Source organism: Triturus cristatus, chromosome 2_1 (genome assembly GCF_964204655.1).
Source record: "Triturus cristatus chromosome 2_1, aTriCri1.1, whole genome shotgun sequence".
Lineage (NCBI taxonomy): Eukaryota > Metazoa > Chordata > Amphibia > Caudata > Salamandridae > Triturus > Triturus cristatus.
In genome coordinates, this window is record NC_140581.1 from 476,173,159 (window position 1) to 476,194,091 (window position 20,933).

Consider the following 20,933-nt stretch of genomic DNA (forward strand, 5'->3'; position numbering starts at 1 on the left):
CTCTTACCTCGATAAATCATGGCTGCAGATTGAAAAATGCAAAAAGCGCATTGAAGCTAAGTAATTGACAACACTGCTATATACAAAACCCAGAAATATAACATATCCCATTTGCTGTAGAATCTCATATTCACACATGGATAGTTCTTCTTTGTGCAAAATTATTTTTCTACTGAGATTCAAGCCATATTGTACTTAGAAGTCGTAAGGAGGCAATAGCGCGTATAAAAGAACTGTTTTGTGAGAAGGACCAGATTCGCTATGATACGTTATGGAACTATGTAATCGCTGCATTCATGCTGAGGGGCAGCCTGGTGCTGTTTGCGCATACTATAGGATCTTAAAAAGGAAATGATTGTGTCATGGTGAAAGTTCCATGATAGCGCTGCTTGTACTGAGAAAAATTTTTCATTTTGAGCGTTCATGCTAGTAGGAATCTATGTTTTAGTGAGCCGCTTTCACTAGCAAAGAAACGAGCTGTCGCAAAATAGGCTGTGTATGCAAGACAGAGAGCCATAAACTTTACGTAACTTATCATTGGGACCCAGTGTAGTGACGTTTCTTTCAAATCAAAGCAATTTTCTGGTTGTAACAAAATGTACCCACTGAATGGGGATGGATTTCTCTGACAGTTCAAGAAATCTACTATTGCCATAACCTAGGCTTAGTGACACATCGGTAAAAGAAACCTTTTTCAAAACGACTTGAACAGATAGCACCATTCTTTTTTGCAGAGAGAGGTAATGGAGTCTAGGAAAATCCAGAGTGTTTTTTGTTTAACGAGGTAACTGGTGGAGGACAGCATCCAAGGAATCCAGTTCAAGTTGGCAGCCCTATTGAGACTTGTAGCTTCAAAGGTTTTTCAGGCAAATCACATTAAAAGATCTCCAAATGGAGACATTCAGTGAGACTGACACACAACTTATTCCCTAAAAAGAAAACATCACATACTCAGTAGTCATAGTAGACCAATAGATGATGCAAGACAAATAGATGATGCACAGCATCACCAAACGAAAAGGGATCCCTCACCAGAACCTATATAGAATGTAAGGGACTTTCAACGGAAATGTACAAATGTGAGCTAAAATGCCCCTTGACCTACTGGGATTATATATTGCCAGAGTTCCTCTGCATTCTTCAAACAACCCCAGAACTTGTGAGAAAGTGGTAGCTAAAAGGAGTCACGCAAACAAGAGTCACTAGACAGCTTGAAGCTAATGGGGAATGATGAAGCCTGAAACCTTGATGCAACCTTGAGAAGGAGGGGAATTAAGGGTTGTGAGTCTTAAGAAATACTACTCAACAGCACAAGCGGTCCAGATGAAGTTACTCCCAGCAGACATCATGTGAAGGCAGGGATGTGACTTTTGAATGGCCTATGCCTATGGGAATACATGAACATCCAGAGTAGACCTCAAGGAAGGATTAGGATGATGCTAATACACACTGTGCAAGTGGGCACTTGGGTATGATGCCTCATGAAATACTGCTCTGAGATAGGCAAGCTAGTAAGGCCTAAGCAGATAATAGAATCTTGATGATTGAACCCGGGAGACCCTTTGACAAATGCAAAGAGGAGTATGGCAGACAGTGCATTTTTAGAGATACTTACATCTCCATAGTGCACTGGCAGTAAAACTGAGAATATCAGCAGATATAGTACTTTCTGCTGTAAGAGATAGAGAAAGAAAATTAACATGAGACTAGCTTTGTATAAAGTACACAGAAAAATGGGATGCATAACTTAAGGAAGAAGTGGGAAAGAGACGCAGACCCTTTTTTTTGTTATTGTAGTATTTTTATAGCACAGACCTATCCCTGGGATAGTGAGCACTTTACACGTATCATGTTTGCGTCTAATGTAACATATTTGTTGTTTACAAAAATGTATTTTAATATTAAAAGAGCAGAAAAAGGCCGTATTGAAGGAGAGGTTGGTACGTAGTCCTTAGTAAGAGAAGTATATTTTGAAAAGTGTGTTTTTACTTCATTATAGAATGCCAATAGGTTTGGTTTTAGTCTGATAGGATTACTATGGCCTGTAATGGGGTGAAGGAGGCCATCAAAATTGTGAATGAGTTTTCCAGTTCTAACCGTTGTGGGATTTTAGTGACTGTGAGCCGTGATCTCCGTGAGTCATTGGCTAAGCATTTCTCCTTCAAGATTAAAACAATTTATGATACTTTTCAGAACAAATCCATTGGACTAGTAGAGTAGTCAACTATAAGTCACTCATAAACCAAGAAGAACAAATAAATACTCAGTCAACACATTTTCCCCAGCTACAGTACAGAAGTAAATGACCTAGGTGTAAAAGTCATAGCCGGCTGCCCACTTGATACTTGCACCGCTAAAATATTCAGCCTGCATCGTGAAAGGCATCACATCGCACGCATTCACTGCGCATGCAGTCCCCACGCTATTGTAGTGTCTCAGCTGCTTTAGGCAAATACAACGCAGTTCACGAAATCGCATGCTATTAAATCGTTTTTCCTACAGAATAGAGATCCAGCTTCATATTGCCATAATTCAAATGCTTAAATGTCAGCTCCGGACCGTCATCCAAAACTGAATGCTTCAATTGTGCAATTTCCCTTTTTTTGTCACGTGTTTTTGGCCAAGCATCTAGTAATTAAGCTACACACAACACCAAAGTATGACTTCATCATTCGAGTGCCTGTCCGTCTGATGCAGATTGGGGTGTATATAATCTCCCTACTTCCACGGATAGAGTAATTTCACAGTTACACGCACATACACTCACCATACACTAGGGCCCATTTCACTAACACACACTCAAATACTCTACCAGAATTGAACCTGTGGAAAGAAACCTCCTAAATCTGTGGAAAGAAACCTCCTAAACCTCCTAAACCCCACACCTACACCGAGGTCGATAAGACCTAGCTATTGCAATTGTCATGATCTAAACAATCTATACATCAATAATCAAATAGAGTACTCAATAATTGACAAGAAATAATCACCAACACCGTATTAAAGTTATGATTCTTTATCTAAAGTTAGTCAAAAGAAATTAATCAGAATAAATCATTTTCTCATAATTACCTATTCTAGCTAAATGTCAGAATGGGTCATCAGGACAAGTCTCTCGGTAGAAATCTCCCTAGTCACCGTCCTCACAGCATCGATCCTCACCAACGCAGGTTTGGGAAGAAAGTAAAACCGCAATGGAATGGAACCCTCTCTGGACTAATATATTTATAATAATTCAAACAAAGGAAAGAAACATTTAATTTCCTCTTCATCCGCCGAACCGCTGAGCAGAGCGAGAAGGAAAGGATGTAGCATCGCTACATTTTGAAAAATCTCCGCTCAGAAAAAGTCACAAAAATAAAAAAAACAGAACAGGAACTAAGTCTACAAATGTTTCTTCTCAACTTCCACATATTTCCTCTGGTGAGCTCACAGCTTAGAGTCTTTCTTTAAAGCTCCTTTGTTTTCCAAGGCTGCCAAGGCTGCTGTCCAGTGCATCTGGAAACATGCCCAGATCTGCTGCTGTCCTCACGGAAAGTTTTAACCAGGCAAGGACTGTGGACAGATGACTCGCGTCCATATTCAGCAAGGCCTTTTCCATCACAAATTCTCACTCGTAACCAGGCTTCAAAAGTCAGCCATCTTTTAGTAGGCCACAATAGGCCACAATAGACCATCTTAATTAAAAGAGACAAAACAACGTTACCACAGCATAATGATTAAACAGTGTTAACCCCACTAATACCCTTATGTGTATGCAATTATCTAGCTTTAGCAACACAGAAAAGCATTAATTCAAAAGCGTTTCGTGCTTAAAAATAAACAGCACTCAGCAACGTTTATTTAATAAAACATGCACATTGTCAATAGCAACATATAAGCATTTTCCTTGTGTCGGGTTTTCTCTTGTTAATACATACGTATTGATTAATAAAAAACATTTACACAAAACAAATAATTAATAATTAAAATTAGTACTTTTATTTTTACCACGTTTAGACAACTGAAGCTTCAAAACCCAATGAATTTTCCAACAGAAAACTCTGCTCCAGCAATCCCCCCTTTGGTGATTTTTATCACCAAATAATCCACAAAAAAAAAATTTTGTGAAAATTTAGTCCCATTTTAGGAGAAATTTGAAATGTCTTTTTCCTCCTTACACAACACTACACACCAGACACTCTTTCATCATCCCTCTTTGTTTCTAAGTAGACACTCTCCCTTAATTCTTCTGATTCAATTTCTTGTGGTTCTCTTTTCAAAAATGTATTTCTCTTTTCATTGTTTCTTTTAATTAACTTCTTTCTCCCTCCCCTGTTTTTACAACACACACACACCAATCTCAATATCAATAAAGCAATAATTATACAAGTTAAAGGAAACAATATCTTACCTATAATGGTACTACCTATTTTTGCAATAAAACTCTTAACAGCTATCACCTTATTAGCTATTTTAGTCCAGATACTTTCAGCTTCAAGTGGTACCAATTCTTCATGCAAATCAGTAATATTTTTGATATAGACCTTCAGGTCTTTGCTTTCATCTGGAATGTAAGTGCAACAATGTTGAACTTTCAGCATTCCACAAACTCCACCCTCCTTAGCCAATAATATATCAAGAGCAAGTCTATTTTGCATAGACATAGCACGTACGGCAATTAATTCCGTATTCACCAAAAGAAACCCTCCAGCGGTATTTGTCGATAAGCGATCCACCACTGTTGACAGTTTCCGAATCCCATTAGCATTTAAAGAAATTCCCACTGCTGGAATTAAAGCTTCAAAAATGTCACCCACAATTTCAGACCAAGTTTCCCTCTTGAAGCGCATTAGTAAATTAATATGTTCTACATCTTCTATTCTATCTATATGAAAAATCTTTGGAAAAACCAGGCCCACATAACACGTGCCATACCAATGGTCAGGCAACTTGTAATAAGCCTTGTTCCCACAAACATAATACACTCCTGGAAAAATTGTATCTTCTCCACCTCTGAAACCCCATCCTGTTGCAATGAAGTATGTATCATGACATTCACTAGTCCCAACAAAATATGTATCATATTGGGATTTCCCTCTTGTAATGCACAGCTTACCCTTCTGTGGTGCATCTAAAGCTAAAGTTGGACTAGCTCCATTTCTCAATTCTTTTCCCATCTCAATGTCCCAAATTGTCTCACTCACTTTATGTTTCCCTGCCTTTTCATGCATGCTCAATCTCCTCTCCTCCACCATATTCAGGAAAGCTTTCTCCTCTTCTTCCAAACTACAAGTTAAATTATTCTTAAAAATGTAATCTAATGTTAATTCTTCTTTTTCAATAAAAATCTCACCAAAAATATTAGCTTCTTTAGCTGGATTCAGCTGTTTGTTCATTGGCAAGTGCCCAAAAATACTATCTTTGTTAGACATCTTATAATCTATTTTCCCTAACAAATAAAAAACACTACTTAATACACTACAAGAAATTCCATACCTAGCTGGTAAATGGTGATAAGTAACACCCTCTGAAACGGATGCAGGTAGTTGCATACAAACGTAGCAATCCCTTACCTCCATTGTTTTCACATATTCGTATAACAATTTTGAAAAAACATTACTAGAAAAATCATTAATTGACCTATCTTTATGCATGTAAGTATTACTAATTCTAGTTGGGACTACTTTTTGCGAATTCTTCTCTACATTTGTCTCATTCTCAGTATGTATTCCAAATGTACCTATTGAAACTCTAAATGTAACTAATAAAGCTAAAATACCCCATAGTAGCATTAATAATCCAGTACAGCAGCAGCACATTCTACACCATCTTTTTAAGAAGGCACATCTACTTTGTTTATTCTCTATGTTAGCCATTTTACTACTTTGACCTTGTCTTTTGACTTAGCCTCTACTACTCCACTACTGTATTTCTTCAAACTTTGGATTACTTCAGACAGCTGAGTTTCAGACTTTCTCCTTTTCACTCTTTCCAAGTGATTTCTTCAATTCACTCAATTTGGATATTCATCACTTTTCACTCCTTCTTCTTCAGCAACATCAAATTGTATCAGATCATCAACAACATCCTGTGCATCTGACTCTTCTCCAATGTCAGTCAGGATAACTTTTAAGATTCCAACAGATTCTTCCTTCTCCTCAACCACTTTTCTCAAGATCCCCTCCGGATTATCTCGAGTCACTGTTTCTTCTTTTCCTTCTTCAGACAGTGCCACATAAGACCATTCCGGTGATCTGTACTTTTGGTTGGGTCTTCTAATTCTCTTTATTTCCTCAGGTTCTCTTGACTCCTTTTGTTCCTTCCTTTTTACTTCATTTTGACTCGATACTTCATTCACTTGTTCAGCTTTCGATGTATTTCCTCTTATCAGTCTGTATCTCAGCCTCTTTACTCTGTTGTTAGGCCAAAAATCTCCTCTTATGACCTTTTTCGGTCTTATCTCCGTATTATTTCTTTCTCCAATCCAAGTTCTCTTTCTCAGAACTCGACCCTTTGATTTTTCACTTTCACTTTCATCCGATTCTGTTTCAAATGCCTCTTGTTCTTCAGCAGTTTTCTTTCGCTCTTGTTCTTCAGCAGTTTTCTTTCGCTCCACAGTCTTTTTCACCACTCTTTGAGACTTCCCTACTTCTTTCCCTCCTCGGGTCTCCGACACGCAATCTTCTTGCTGTCTACTTGTCCCTTCACCTAACTTATTAGAAGAGTTCCCTACACCTCCTCGGGGGTCTTCCACAATCTGTCCCTCTCTATCTTCTTCTAACCCTACTTCTTCAGAAATAATCTCAAGTGGTTCTTCAATCTCCTCCTCTTCTGATTCAGGAGTAATTTCTGTGGAACTGCTCTTTTCTCTTCTCTTTCCTCCACTGCTTTTTGGAACTTCAGGCTCTCTCTCAGAATCAGATCTCTTTTCTGAGATTCTCAATGGTTCTCTTGAACTTGTAGGAAAAGCTTCTTTTCCTGAACCTTGATCCTTTCTTACTGGTTCTGGGTCTTCATCATCACTGGAATCTGACTCTTCAAAATACTCTCTACCAGTCCCATCCTTTGGGTTTGGAACTCTCAGAGTATGACTCGCATGCACCCAGTTTTTCACACCAGCACACTTCACTGCAGTCGTCGTAGTTAGAATGACTTGTCTTGGTCTTCCCCACCTTGGAACCAAGCAATTTCTTCTTCTGTGCACCTTAATCCTCACCCAGTCCCCTGGACTCAGATCATGAGCTTGCTTCTTCTCAAGTGTAGTAGCTTCTTCTCCAATCTGGTGAAACACAGAATGAACTGCGTCAGCCAGGCCTTTACAGTAATCCAAAATCATGTCATCAGTTATTGTCATTAACTTATTGACAGGTACATATGTATGTCGCATTGCACGTCCCATGATTATCTCGTGCGGACTTAAACCAGTAGTTCTATCTGGAGTAGATCTAATAGTCATTAGCACTAGAGGCAAAACATCAGGCCATTTCATGCCAGTGGCTAAGCACATCTTACCAATCCTGTTCTTGATTGTGCCGTTTATCTGCTCAACAACACCAGAAGCCTCTGGTCTGTATGCACAATGTAGCTTCTGCTGTATGCTTAATGCTTCACAAATCAAACTCATGAGTTCATTATAGAAGTGTCCACCTCTATCAGACTCAATCGTTACTGGAAATCCGTACCTAGGAATCAACTCTCTTAACAGTAACTTTGCCACTGTTACTCCATCATTTCTCCTAGTCGGATAGGCCTCAACCCATCTTGAAAACAAACAGACTACAACTAGTACATATCTCAGTCTGTTCACTTGGGGCATTTCAATGAAATCAATCTGCATTCTTGTAAAAGGACCTCCTTCTCTGCCTATTGTTCCCAGACTCACCACTGTCTTCTTCCCAGTGTTAAATTGCTGGCAAATCAAACATCTTTGACAGATACTCTCTGCAATTGTCCTGAACTTTGCATTGTACCAGGTTTGTTTGAAGGACCTAATCATCGCATCCCTCCCCAAGTGTCCCTGGCCATGATACATCCTTGCCATTGCTGACAGCATGGAGTTGGGCATTACTGGTCTGCCATCTCTATAGACCCAAACATGGTCTGTCTCTCTCGGGGCACAACCTGCCTTAATCCAATCTTTCTTTTCTTCTTCCTCTGCCTCATCTTGCAACTGTTTCACTTCATCCCATGTCTCTAAGACATTAGTAAACATCACAGAACAAAAAGACATTTCACTCTCTCGTTCCCGATTAATAGATTGATTATTTCTTGCACAGTATTGTGCAATGTCGTTAGCGTATCTGTTTCCAACTGTCACAAAATCGTCTCCTACTCCATGGGCAGCACATTTCACAACTGCTAATTCTTTAGGCAGCTGTATCGCCTCAAGCAATTTCCCAATCACTTCAGCATTCTTTATTGGAGTCCCACTCGACGTCAAGAAACCTCTTTGTAGCCAAAGTTGGCCAAAGTCATGCACAACTCCAAATCCATACTATCAGTCATCACAGTCGTTCTCAAATCTTTCCCAATTTCACAAGCTTTTGTCAATGCAATTATTTCCGCAACTTGCGCAGATTTCACTCCTTTCAATGATGATGCTTCCATTACTTCTGAAACCTTACACACTGCATATGCTGCACACAGCACACCCTCATCATTCCTCAGGCATGATCCATCCACAAACAACACATGATCACTCTCATGCAAGGGAAGATCCCTTATGTCTGGTCTCGGTTGTGTACAGTAATCAAGCACATCCAAACAATTGTGATCATCTTCTGTTTTCACACCCACATTTTCAATATCCGGCAACAGTGTCGCTGGATTCACATTCACACATCTCTCAAGAGTCACATTTGATGCTCCCAGAAGGACTTTTTCATATTTAGTCAACCGACTATGTGACATGTACTGAGTTCTGCTTCTTGTCAAAAGAATTGCCACATTATGAGGTACGAATACCCTTACAGGATATCCCATTATGATTCCCTCACTCTGTTCTAGGCTTCTGCATGTTGCAGCCACAGATTTCAGACAACCTGGTAAACCCACAGCTACAGGGTCAAGTGTCGATGAGAAGTACGCAATAGGCCTTCTCAGTAATCCATGCTTCTGAATTAACACTGAAAGTGCACATCCATTTCTCTCACTGCAGTACAATTCAAACTCCTTTTCATAATCAGGCATACCCAAAGCAGGGGCTTCACACATTCTGCTTTTCAGTTCTTCGAATGCTGCCATTTGTTCTCCATCTAGTTCCAATGGGTCTGTCATCTCACTTTTAGTCAGCTTAATCAGTGGCTTTGCTATCAGCGAAAAATTAATTATCCACTGACGACAATAACCCACCATTCCCAGGAACATTCTCACTTCCCTCTGGGTCTTTGGGGCTTTCATTTCCCTGATAATTTTGATCCTGTCATCAGTCACTTTTCTCAGACCTTTCTCAGTATTGTGTCCAAGATAATGCACCTCTTTCTTGCAGAACTGCAATTTGGCTGGAGATACTTTTAACCCTCCATCTGCCAAATGATTCAGTAAAGCTATAGTATCTACTTCACAAGCTTCACGTGTCTTTGATGCCACAAGTAGGTCATCGATATACTGCACTAGTACTGAGTTTTCAGGCATGATCAAACTCTCCAATGACTTTTTCAATAACTGATTGAATATTGAAGGACTCTCTGTATACCCCTGTGGGATACGACACCATGCTAAAATACGCTGGCCAAATCTAAATGCAAAAATCGGCTGGCTGTCATGATGCAATGGAATTGAAAAGAAAGCATGACACAAATCAATCACTGTATACCACTCAGCATCATGTGGAATCTGATACAAAATCACTGATGGATTTGGCACAATAGGACAACATGCCACCACAATTTGATTAACTTTTCTCAAATCCTGTACGATCCTGAATTTCCCATTAGGCTTCTTTAGCCCCATTATCGGTGAATTACACGGACTACTCAGTAGTTCTCTCAGAACTCCCTGCTGAATCATTTTCTCAATTATAGGAGTTATTCCCTCAATTATTTCTGGTGTCATTTTGTACTGAGGAATGTTAGGATAAGTAATTCCTTCTTTCACTGAAATTTTCACAGGATCTACATTATTCATCAATCCCACATCCTCTCCAGTAAAATCCCAAACTGTCCTTTTCACTGTGTCTCTCAGCTCTTGAGGCAAATCCTCTGGATCAAACACAGCATATGCACCAATTAACTCACTTTCTCTATTTTCTAGAGTCACTCGGTACAAAACATCCTCATCTGGTGTTTCAAAAGCTATTCCATCTGGTGTACAAAAAATTGTACAGTTCATCTTACACAGTAGATCCCTACCTAACAGGTTCACTGGACTTGTGTCACAGACAATAAATCTGTGCATGTCTGAGAATTTCCCTATTTGTACTCTTACTGGTTCAGTAAGACGTGTTCTGATTTGTGTATTTGCTACACCAACTACTTGGATTGCTTCATCCGAGAGAGGAAGATTTCTAATATCTGTTGACCTGACAGTTGATCTTGTCGCACCTGTGTCTACTAAAAAAGTAACACCTTCTTCATTTATTTTCCCATCCACAAATGGTCCTGTCTGGTCTATTTCTAGAGTTGCACCAAGTATGCACTCTTCCTCCTCTCTTCGGCACCGTCAATAATCACCCTCAGACTCACTCCCTTCATTCTTTAACAAGTACTGTTGTACCTGGTTAAAACGCCTTGGTTTGTTTACCTGCTCATCATTGTAGAATCCCGAATCCGGATTATACTTTTGTGCTCCTCTATTCTGCGGCAAGAGCGGTTTTGGCTCTTGACTCTGCTGTCTCACAACTTTCTGCTGTTGCTGCTGTTGATTTTTCCCCTCGTTCTGCACCTGTTGATTCAAGGAGTTTCCCTCATTATTCACTAATGGTGGATTAGTACATTCCGATCTCCAATGTCCCAGTTGGCCACAGTTGTGACATGGGAACTTCTTTTTTGCTTCCTCAAGATTCCCCTTTCCTTTCCCTGCATACCTAGGTCTATTCCCTACATTATTTCCTGGATTATTCGCCTGTTCCACCAACTGTGCTTCCTGTCTTTCCGCAACTTTCACCTGTGCCCACATTGCTTTCTCCTTCAGCTTTCTTTGTTTTGCTTCAATCTCATCACTAAAGTATTTTGCATGTCTCAGAATCTCATCTATTTTCTTACTCTGCCAATCCACAGTATGCTCACGAATTCTTTCACTAATCTCAGGTCTCAGGCCATATACAAATCTGTATACAAAATGACTCAAATCCTTGTCACCCAGGTGTTCATCTCCACTGAATTGTTTAAATGCCAGTATCAGCCTCTCGTAAAAAGCATGAACTGATTCTTTTGCTTCCTGATGTGTTCGATCTATTTTAACCCAGTCTGTTTCTTTTGGAGGTACTTTATTTTTCAGGTATACAATCACCTGCTCATACTTTCTCATTACTTCTGGATCTGGTGCTCCTGTTCTCTGATCCCTTGGATATTCCTCAGTAGGCCAACTCACAACTATTTTACACTCAGCCCACAAGTCTGCTGGAACAATTATATCAAACAGACTATTCAGGTCAATCCACAGCACTTTTGACAATTTCACAAACCTGTCTACCTGCCTGTACCACTCGACGGGCTTTTCTCTCAATCGAGGGAAATCATTCGTAAATGACAAAATATCCTGTCTGGTCCATGGAACATGTACATATCCTCCTCCAGGTATTTCTCTCATAGGATAAGTATCCACTGTTTTTTCCTTTTCTCTCACAGGAAATGCTGAATAAGTCCTATCCCCTGATTCTTCTCTCTTTTTGTACCATCTATCCTTCCACTTTTCAACATCACCCCATTTTCGCAATAAAGCGATCATTTCTTTAATCTGTCCTGTTCTACCAGTGCCATTCAAATTTTCTATATCCTTGTCTGTGAAATCCATCCTGTAAGACTTCTGCAAAACTTTCACTTTATCAATGTCAACTCCATAGTCATTTGCTATTGCTCTTAATCTGTCATGTGTATTTCTCGCTCTCCAGGTAATGTTTTTACACATGAATAATAATTCACCATCATGATGATTTTTTAGAATTTCTGTTGGAACTGTCCCTGCAACAAGCTCTTCTAATTCTACACGTAACGTAGCAACATCAATTGCTTGTGAATCTTTATCCCTTTTTTGAAGAACTTTCATCCATTCATTCAAATCCTCAGCTGTTATTTCAGTAGATTTTCTCACTGGAACCACTTTCTTCTGCGGTTCTAAAATTGGCATCCCTGAACAACTAGCTTCACCAGCATCCAGTCCTGAATTAGACTCCTCTAATTCTTCATTACAGGTGTTATGTCTGAATTTTCCTGCCCTTTTTCCTGAATCTCCTGAAGGACCAGCCAAACTTGTCAATCTATTCCCAACATATGGAATAACCAAACCATTCTCACCCTTCCTCTGCTTACCAAAAACAGGCATAACCGGACCTATGGTTACTGGTACCGTAACAGCATCTAGATTTTTTGTCAGTTCCTTGATCTTTTCAGTCAACTCCGATGTAGTTCTGGCTAATTCTCTCGTATTTTCGCCACTGCTTCTATTCTCTCTCTCCCTGAAAGGATTACCATTTCTTAACTCAGGTGTCACATTTTCTGTCTCAATGATACGATGCGTATCTCTTATCGGAGAAACAATTGGTGTACTCTCTTCTGGTTCCGGTCTATATGGAGGTGGTCTTTTGTAAATCATGTCATTTAAAACCTCATCCTCATATTCATTAACTCCATATCTTTTCACTTCTGCCTCAGGAACCCTTTCTGCTCCCTCTTCAATTGTTCTCACAGGATATAATCCCTCTGACATACTAGCATCTCGCCATCTCGTCATTCGATCATGATGAGTTTCACGACCATGTCTCCTCCCAAACATATACCTATAGTTACCTCCAGACCTCTGTTTCTCTCGCTCATGTACTTCCTCTTCCCATTCCACTAAAGCCTCGAATTGTGTCGGCCTTGGTCTTGGGTCAAGACATAACATCTTTTCCCGTAAATTTTTCAACACGGCCAGATTAAATGAACCATGTTCTGGAAATGCTAAAACTCCATCTTCTTTGGTATACCTAACCCAATTCTCCAACCATATACAGGTATGATACCCATATCTCGCAGCCATGAACGATGCAGGCGTTTTCGATGGAGGTAACAATTCACCCTCTCTCGTTTTAACATCTTTATCCTTGTCGAACCAATTTTTAATCTTTCTGAACAAAGATTTTTTCTTTTTCTCCTCTTGGTAATACATTTTAACGCTTACCAAAACTTTCTAATCCCTTCCGTAATACAACTACACAATATGATTTTTCAACCAATAACAGCGCGACTCACACTAACGCACCAATCCTGGAACGTTACGTCACTAAATAGCTCCACCAATCCTTGCGCGGCTCACACCAACGCACCAATCTCAGCGCGAGCACTATTCTGATCTAATATCCAATGAGAGCGCGGTCTGTTTGACGTCAGCAGTCGCTGCAGTTTCTCGCTCCTGACTCCTGTCAGTCGTCTACCCCTCCTTTACAAAATTTCTCAGTAGACTTTGTGTCGAATTTCTACAAAATCTATTAGTTACAACATATAAACATCTCCATTGTCCGCTTCGCTAACCAAAGAATAATAAAGAAATCTATTTCACAAGAAACCTCTCGTTGACACAGTAGCACATCCCTCTACTCTGCCCTTCTAACATACATTCATTACCTGTTTCCTCTAGGACTTGTCCAAAGAGTCTTACAATCAACTAAATGTATAAACATTCACGCACATTCATACAAGAAAATATAGTACATACACACAGAATCCTGCTTTTCCCGAGAACAGCGAACAATCTGCTCCACTACAGAATTATAACACACATCAAAGTTTCTCAAACAAGCTCAGAGAATACCTATTACTTCTCCCGCGATAAGCTTTAACGGCGAACCTTACGGATCCCTGGGACTTAAAACCAGAGTTTCATAGATAACCTTCACTACCATACGCACTCCTTATATACCAGAAATATCTCTAATAGTAACATATAACAATGTCACTGATTCCGAACCCAGACAATGTGAATTTTCCTGCATACATACAGGACCAACAATCCCGTCTTTCCCGAGAGCAGCAGCATATACTTCCCTCTGCCCTACTACGGAACTGCTACTAGCTTCCAAGTTCCAGAAGCACTACATATAACTCAACATGACGACTCCAACATAGTATTAGTACATATACCAACATCAATCAATAATCAATAAGCTAATGTACAAGCAATCTAATCAGATCAAGACAATCATCAATAACCATCATCACTCTGCTACCAGGAACTGATGCAGATTGGGGTGTATATAATCTCCCTACTTCCACGGATAGAGTAATTTCACAGATACACGCACATACACTCACCATACACTAGGGCCCATTTCACTAACACACACTCAAATACTCTACCAGAATTGAACCTGTGGAAAGAAACCTCCTAAATCTGTGGAAAGAAACCTCCTAAACCTCCTAAACCCCACACCTACACCGAGGTCGATAAGACCTAGCTATTGCAATTGTCATGATCTAAACAATCTATACATCAATAATCAAATAGAGTACTCAATAATTGACAAGAAATAATCACCAACACCGTATTAAAGTTATGATTCTTTATCTAAAGTTAGTCAAAAGAAATTAATCAGAATAAATCATTTTCTCATAATTACCTATTCTAGCTAAATGTCAGAATGGGTCATCAGGACAAGTCTCTCGGTAGAAATCTCCCAAGTCACCGTCCTCACAGCATCGATCCTCACCAACGCAGGTTTGGGAAGAAAGTAAAACCGCAATGGAATGGAACCCTCTCTGGACTAATATATTTATAATAATTCAAACAAAGGAAAGAAACATTTAATTTCCTCTTCATCCGCCGAACCGCTGAGCAGAGCGAGAAGGAAAGGATGTAGCATCGCTACATTTTGAAAAATCTCCGCTCAGAAAAAGTCACAAAAATAAAAAAAACAGAACAGGAACTAAGTCTACAAATGTTTCTTCTCAACTTCCACATATTTCCTCTGGTGAGCTCACAGCTTAGAGTCTTTCTTTAAAGCTCCTTTGTTTTCCAAGGCTGCCAAGGCTGCTGTCCAGTGCATCTGGAAACATGCCCAGATCTGCTGCTGTCCTCACGGAAAGTTTTAACCAGGCAAGGACTGTGGACAGATGACTCGCGTCCATATTCAGCAAGGCCTTTTCCATCACAAATTCTCACTCGTAACCAGGCTTCAAAAGTCAGCCATCTTTTAGTAGGCCACAATAGGCCACAATAGACCATCTTAATTAAAAGAGAAAAAACAACGTTACCACAGCATAATGATTAAACAGTGTTAACCCCACTAATACCCTTATGTGTATGCAATTATCTAGCTTTAGCAACACAGAAAAGCATTAATTCAAAAGCGTTTCGTGCTTAAAAATAAACAGCACTCAGCAACGTTTATTTAATAAAACATGCACATTGTCAATAGCAACATATAAGCATTTTCCTCGTGTCGGGTTTTCTCTTGTTAATACATACGTATTGATTAATAAAAAACATTTACACAAAACAAATAATTAATAATTAAAATTAGTACTTTTATTTTTACTACGTTTAGACAACTGAAGCTTCAAAACCCAATGAATTTTCCAACAGAAAACTCTGCTCCAGCACGTCATCCAAATCCGAATGCTTAAATCGAGCGATACCCTATTATTTTTCGCGTTTTTTTACTTGTTTTACATTGCTTTTGTATAATGTTTCTGAGTCGTTCTTGTAAAAAAGTGAAAGTGTTCCTAACTGTGGAACCTGCAGTACGTTTCCCTAGATTGGGAGGTAACCATGTTTTTGCAAAACTGTACGCATTATTATACAGAAGTATATAGGTAATTTTAAGTTCTTACCTTTGCGGAGGTCTGCCTTCCACCTGCTGTCTCTCGTCGAGTCCCGGAACAACGTCCGTAACGTCTGTGCTACGTAACTGCATAAACCGTCTGTTGTTGAAATGAAAAAAGGACTGTCACCTTACTATGTAATATTTAAAACGTGCATATATATAAGCCTTGAAGTCACTTACCTGGACGTGACCTGCCCTTTGTCCATGCCATCTGTCATGTCAGCACGCGTTGCATCTGTCATCCTTGCGTTGCATCTGTCACCTTCCATGGCTATGCTATGAGGTCATGTCACAGCATAGCATAATGTGTACTACTGTTGCTTACATCCAAACTGAGTGTTCGTGCCCCTCCATCCATCTGCCCCTGCTAATTGCATATTAATCTTTAGTCAATACAAGTCATTGCATAATGTCTGTCCCGTGGATATGTATTGTTAAGAAATGAATCTGCTCCGTGGCGCTTTTATTTTGTGCAAGTTGCATATGCATCATGTCATAATCCGTCACGTGCCCCATGTTGTCATCTTCCATGCAAGTCATCTGTAGTTAAAAATGTATTTCTCTAATGTAACCATATGTCATTGCATATGATGTCTGCCCCGTGGCGCATATGACATGTCTGGCCCGTTTGCCCATATGCATATGATGTGTGGCCCGTGTCTATATGACGTCATCATGTCTGCCCCGTGGCGTGCTTATTTGACGGCCCGTTTGCTGATGTGCATGTGCATATGATGTGTAGGCCGTGGCTATGATATGACGTCATGTCATAACCCGTCACTTTCAGCCGCGATACAAAAAACGTTTTTATTTTGTCTTGTTTGCCCTTTCACCATCGATTTTCATGTCATTCATTCCGTCACCTCCCATCACCTGTGTCATCGCAGCACGCGTTGTCATGGCTAGCGATGTTATTGCCAATGCGCATTAGTAGCATGCGTTCTAAAAGCATGCGATGTAAAGCCTCCTGCAATGAGAGAGTCGCGTTGCGATGGCAGCGCGTGAAAACACCGTCGTTGTAATGGTTGTTTCCCATTTTAACTGAGATAATATTTCTTTTAGAACAGCCGAAGTCTCAGAGATTGGAAGATGGCATTAATAAGGTGTTTACTTAAAAACAAACTGCAGATCTGTCCAATTTTATGCCAGCGTCCCTTCTGCCTTATATGTCAAAGGTGACCTAGTGATTGGTGAATAATCGATTATCTGGATTCCTTAATAAAAACACTGTCCTTGGAGAATATCTGACAGGCTTCTGGTATGATGGTAGTAGCTGTGATGAATTTTCAGCGACTAATCCAGGATAGGGACTCAGTAGCCACTCTTGCCCTGTTGGAGTGTCTGAAATGTTTCAGTGCTCCGTCCATCATCTCCTTGTGTTTACTCTGTTGGATTTGTCTTCAGCTTTTGGCATGGTCTCCAACTCTACATTAGTCTTGTGGTTAGTGAAACTGTCAGGCTCCCAAGAGACTTAAGAGTCTGCAGGGTGAAGACAAAGATTCAGGCCATAAAGGTTTTGTGCTTAGTGGCATATATCGAACCAAAGAGGCCCTCTACCAGGAAGCTGTTAAGTTCAGGCGTAGAGGGTGAGCGCTAAGGAGCAGTATAATCGACTCATGCTGGTGCGGTTACCAATCCTTTCTCTGTGCAGGTGCAGAAGAGTAGTGTTGCTCCCTGCCTGAATCACCAGCCGCTTAAGCTTTGGACTATTTAAAGGAAGTTGATCTTGGAGGAAGCTGCTTCACAAATGTTTTCCTCATGAAAAAAGCTGTGTTCCTGCACCAGTACCCAACTTCCTGCATTTCTCTGGGTTTGTCCTTTGGATACTGTATCCTTGTCTTCGTCTTCCCTTCTTGATTCATCCACCTTGCTATAGAGTCAGTCTTACAGTACAGTATTTAGTCTCATGGCTGTATGTAGCTGCCATAAAGTAATCTAACAGACTAGTCAACTTTCTAGTAGGGACCTAGCCACTGCTCATGTTCATAGGTGCAGTCTGCTTTCAGGTGTTGATAACACAAATTAAGATCTGCTCGACAATCCTTTTCTTTCGCCACATTTAGGATGTGAAATACTCTCCCTTTTCATTTGCGACTTACAGGTGATCATTTGACTTTAAGAGAGATGCTCATCTTAGCGCCAGAATGCCTTTTTGGTTGTTGCGCACTTTTGAAAACACCTTAACATACATTAACACATAACAGGGGTGAAGTTCCATAGACTTGGGAAAAGTGATGAGAAGGCTTGTTTTAAAGCGTTGCTTTTCTTGGTTTTTGGTATTTCTGGAATCAGTCTGTCCTTCTTCCTTATATTATAATTTCCGGCAAGGAGTTGCAGTTTTCCTTAAAGTAGAAGGGATAAACATTGGGGGAGGATTTGTGAGTTGTCTATGTTATTTTTAAATTGATCCTTGCTTCAAAGGGAAGCCTATGAAGTAATTTCAGATGGAATTGATATGGGCCAATTTAGATGACGAACAATGGTCTTCACATCCCCAAATATAGCCATAGATACATGGGCAAAGCAAGGATGGTATAATACATGGTTTACTACATACGAAGGCGACTGAAAATCGGAGGCTCGGGATTGTGCGAATGGTGCAGCTTAAGTAGCCAAGTAGAGGGAAACTATCAACATGTGATGTTGGAATGCACTTAAACCCACATATTTTTGTGATGTGGAGAAATTAATAACATAGGTAGCACCTGCTAGCAGAGTTACAGCTCTTTCTAAGTACTAAACTACCAGTTACCATGACTCAATTTAATGCCCTTAATGTATTGCTCTTCAAAGAATAAACGTCGGAATTAGCTGTGCAGGAATCAAACCGGGACTTTCATGTTAGCAGTGAGCACGTAGTGCTAGGAAAGATGATGAAAGTTTTAAGTAATCAGTGGATCCTAGATCTAGTGGAGGCCCAGCTAGAGTACAAATATGGAAATCCACTCCTCGGTGTGTCATCATCAGCCTCCAAGACCCCTCCCTCCAGCCTAATAGGTTTTCTGAAACTAAACCTCCTGGCCATTCAGCCACCAGTGCTCTGGTCACTCCAGACTTCTGTTCCAGTGCCTCATGACTGAATCAAGTTTTTAAACAAGTGACTTTCATACTAAATGGATTCCAGTGCTAAAGGTGACACTGAGGTGCGCCTGTCGCTCTTGACATATGACACAGCCTTGCAGAACAGTATTGTACAGAACATGATTGTTATGTAAATGTCTCACTAGAATAAACTTTAGGATTTACAACTTCAGGGTTTACAAAGGGATGCAAAATGTTTTGCATTCTTCTAAATTATGAGTTCCTGCCTAAAGTAATTGCTACTTTATGAATCCTGCGAAGTAAAGATGAATCTCGTGAATAGTACCACAAAAAGTCTTGTATGGCACAGAATGAATTGCTATGTCCACTTTGAGTTATGTCCAAGTACATAGGGCTTGTGTTTGCTGCAGTAGATAAATCTGCTTCCCCCAGTTCATCCGCTGCGGATAGTATCAGCTTAATACGAATTTCTCAGCTATAAAATCCCTACAAACAGCAGCCATAAAGTGATAGATGACTGTGAAGTGTCAGGAGCCTTACTGCATTACATATGCAGTATTTTAGATGTCTTTTGATCCACTTGAGCTAGAAACTATTTGTATTTGACATATGCAAATGCAGATGATGGTGTCACCTGGGGCAAATCAGTACTTAGGGCCTGGATTAGATCTGGGCGGACGGGTTACTCTGTCACAACGGTGACGGATATCCCATCCGCCGAAATATAAATTCCATTATATCCCAATGACAGAGTAACCTCTCCACCAAGATCTAAATCAAGTCCTTAGTCAGAAGACCGTGACTACAGCATGACGCAATTGTAGTAACCCGGCCGCTAGGGGGTGCACTGGCACTCTTCCACCCATCGAGCATTCCTCTCGGTATGCTGATGAGCTGATTTACAAGTGTTGATGTAGAAATGAACATTCCAGCTTCTGAATATTTTCATAGGATCTTACATCTTGCTTTCTCCATAATTGGAAGTACAGATGGGCCAACAGGTTGGGACACCTTCGAATGCCATAATTTAGGGCAAGTCGATCAGCAGTGTCCCACAAAGTTCTGTCAGGAGTATTTTCTGAATTCATGGGTGTTTGAGGAGTTTCAGCCTGTCCTCTTGTGTTAATGTCTTCTAGAACCCGGAACCAGAATCCATAATGGAGGAAGCATCGGATGCTGAGAAGGGAGCTGATAACGCTCTCGCCGATGAAGAGGTGTCGGTTGAGCTTGAAAATCCAGGTGAAGAAGACGAGAGAGCGTCCGTTCCAGCAGCGGGGGACAGGTTCAGTACCTCGGTGGACTCTTCCCCTGACCAGGTGGGCAGTCAGCACAAATATTGTACAGAACGTGCCCTCTGTGTAGACTCACTGACAGAGGGCATCTGGGTAGTTTGTAGGAAAGTACGAAAATAGGATTATTTGTGCATGCCGCACGTCTTGCGACAGCTACTGATTGACACAATTTAAGTGTCACATTTACACAGGGTTTCTAAATGTAATGAATGGTTCAGCAGAATAGCAATTTGCATAACTTTCGTAGCAAAAATGTCAACATTAGAATCTGGTGAATATGTGTTCATTTAATTTCTTTAACAAGTCAAAAACAACAAACCGCAACAGTGTTTCAACACAAAAACTATAAACTATTGTTCTGACATCGTTGTGTCTCATAAAGTACCCCATTCACTTTATACTGATTATGCGTATTTCTGGATGGATATCGTCTATATATGGATACAAGCCCTATAGGCTTAAAGCTGGCCACGTCTCTTTGACGTTTACAATCGAATACGTACAAGTGAGCCCTTCTTACACAGACACAAGCATTGCAAAAAGGCAGTCAGCCCTTACAGAGTTCTCACATTATCCTGATAGTGGAATAAGCAGACCATATTTTGATCACCTTCCTCTATTTCGCATATAGTTGGCATCTGAAGCATGTTCAACATTGG

At 40.3% G+C, this 20,933-nt stretch overlaps 1 protein-coding gene across 5 annotated transcripts in view; it reads left to right on the top strand.

Annotated features, from left to right (window-relative positions):
* The window catches only part of FAM169A (family with sequence similarity 169 member A), a 385,897-nt gene that overhangs the window by 342,111 nt on the left and 22,853 nt on the right, over window positions 1-20,933 (top strand). For all 5 annotated transcript variants that reach the window (XM_085632310.1, XM_085632313.1, XM_085632312.1 and 2 more), the window contains one exon: window positions 20,119-20,298. In XM_085632310.1, coding sequence (XP_085488436.1) covers window positions 20,119-20,298 — 180 coding nt within the window. The remainder of the gene's footprint in view (window positions 1-20,118; window positions 20,299-20,933) is intronic.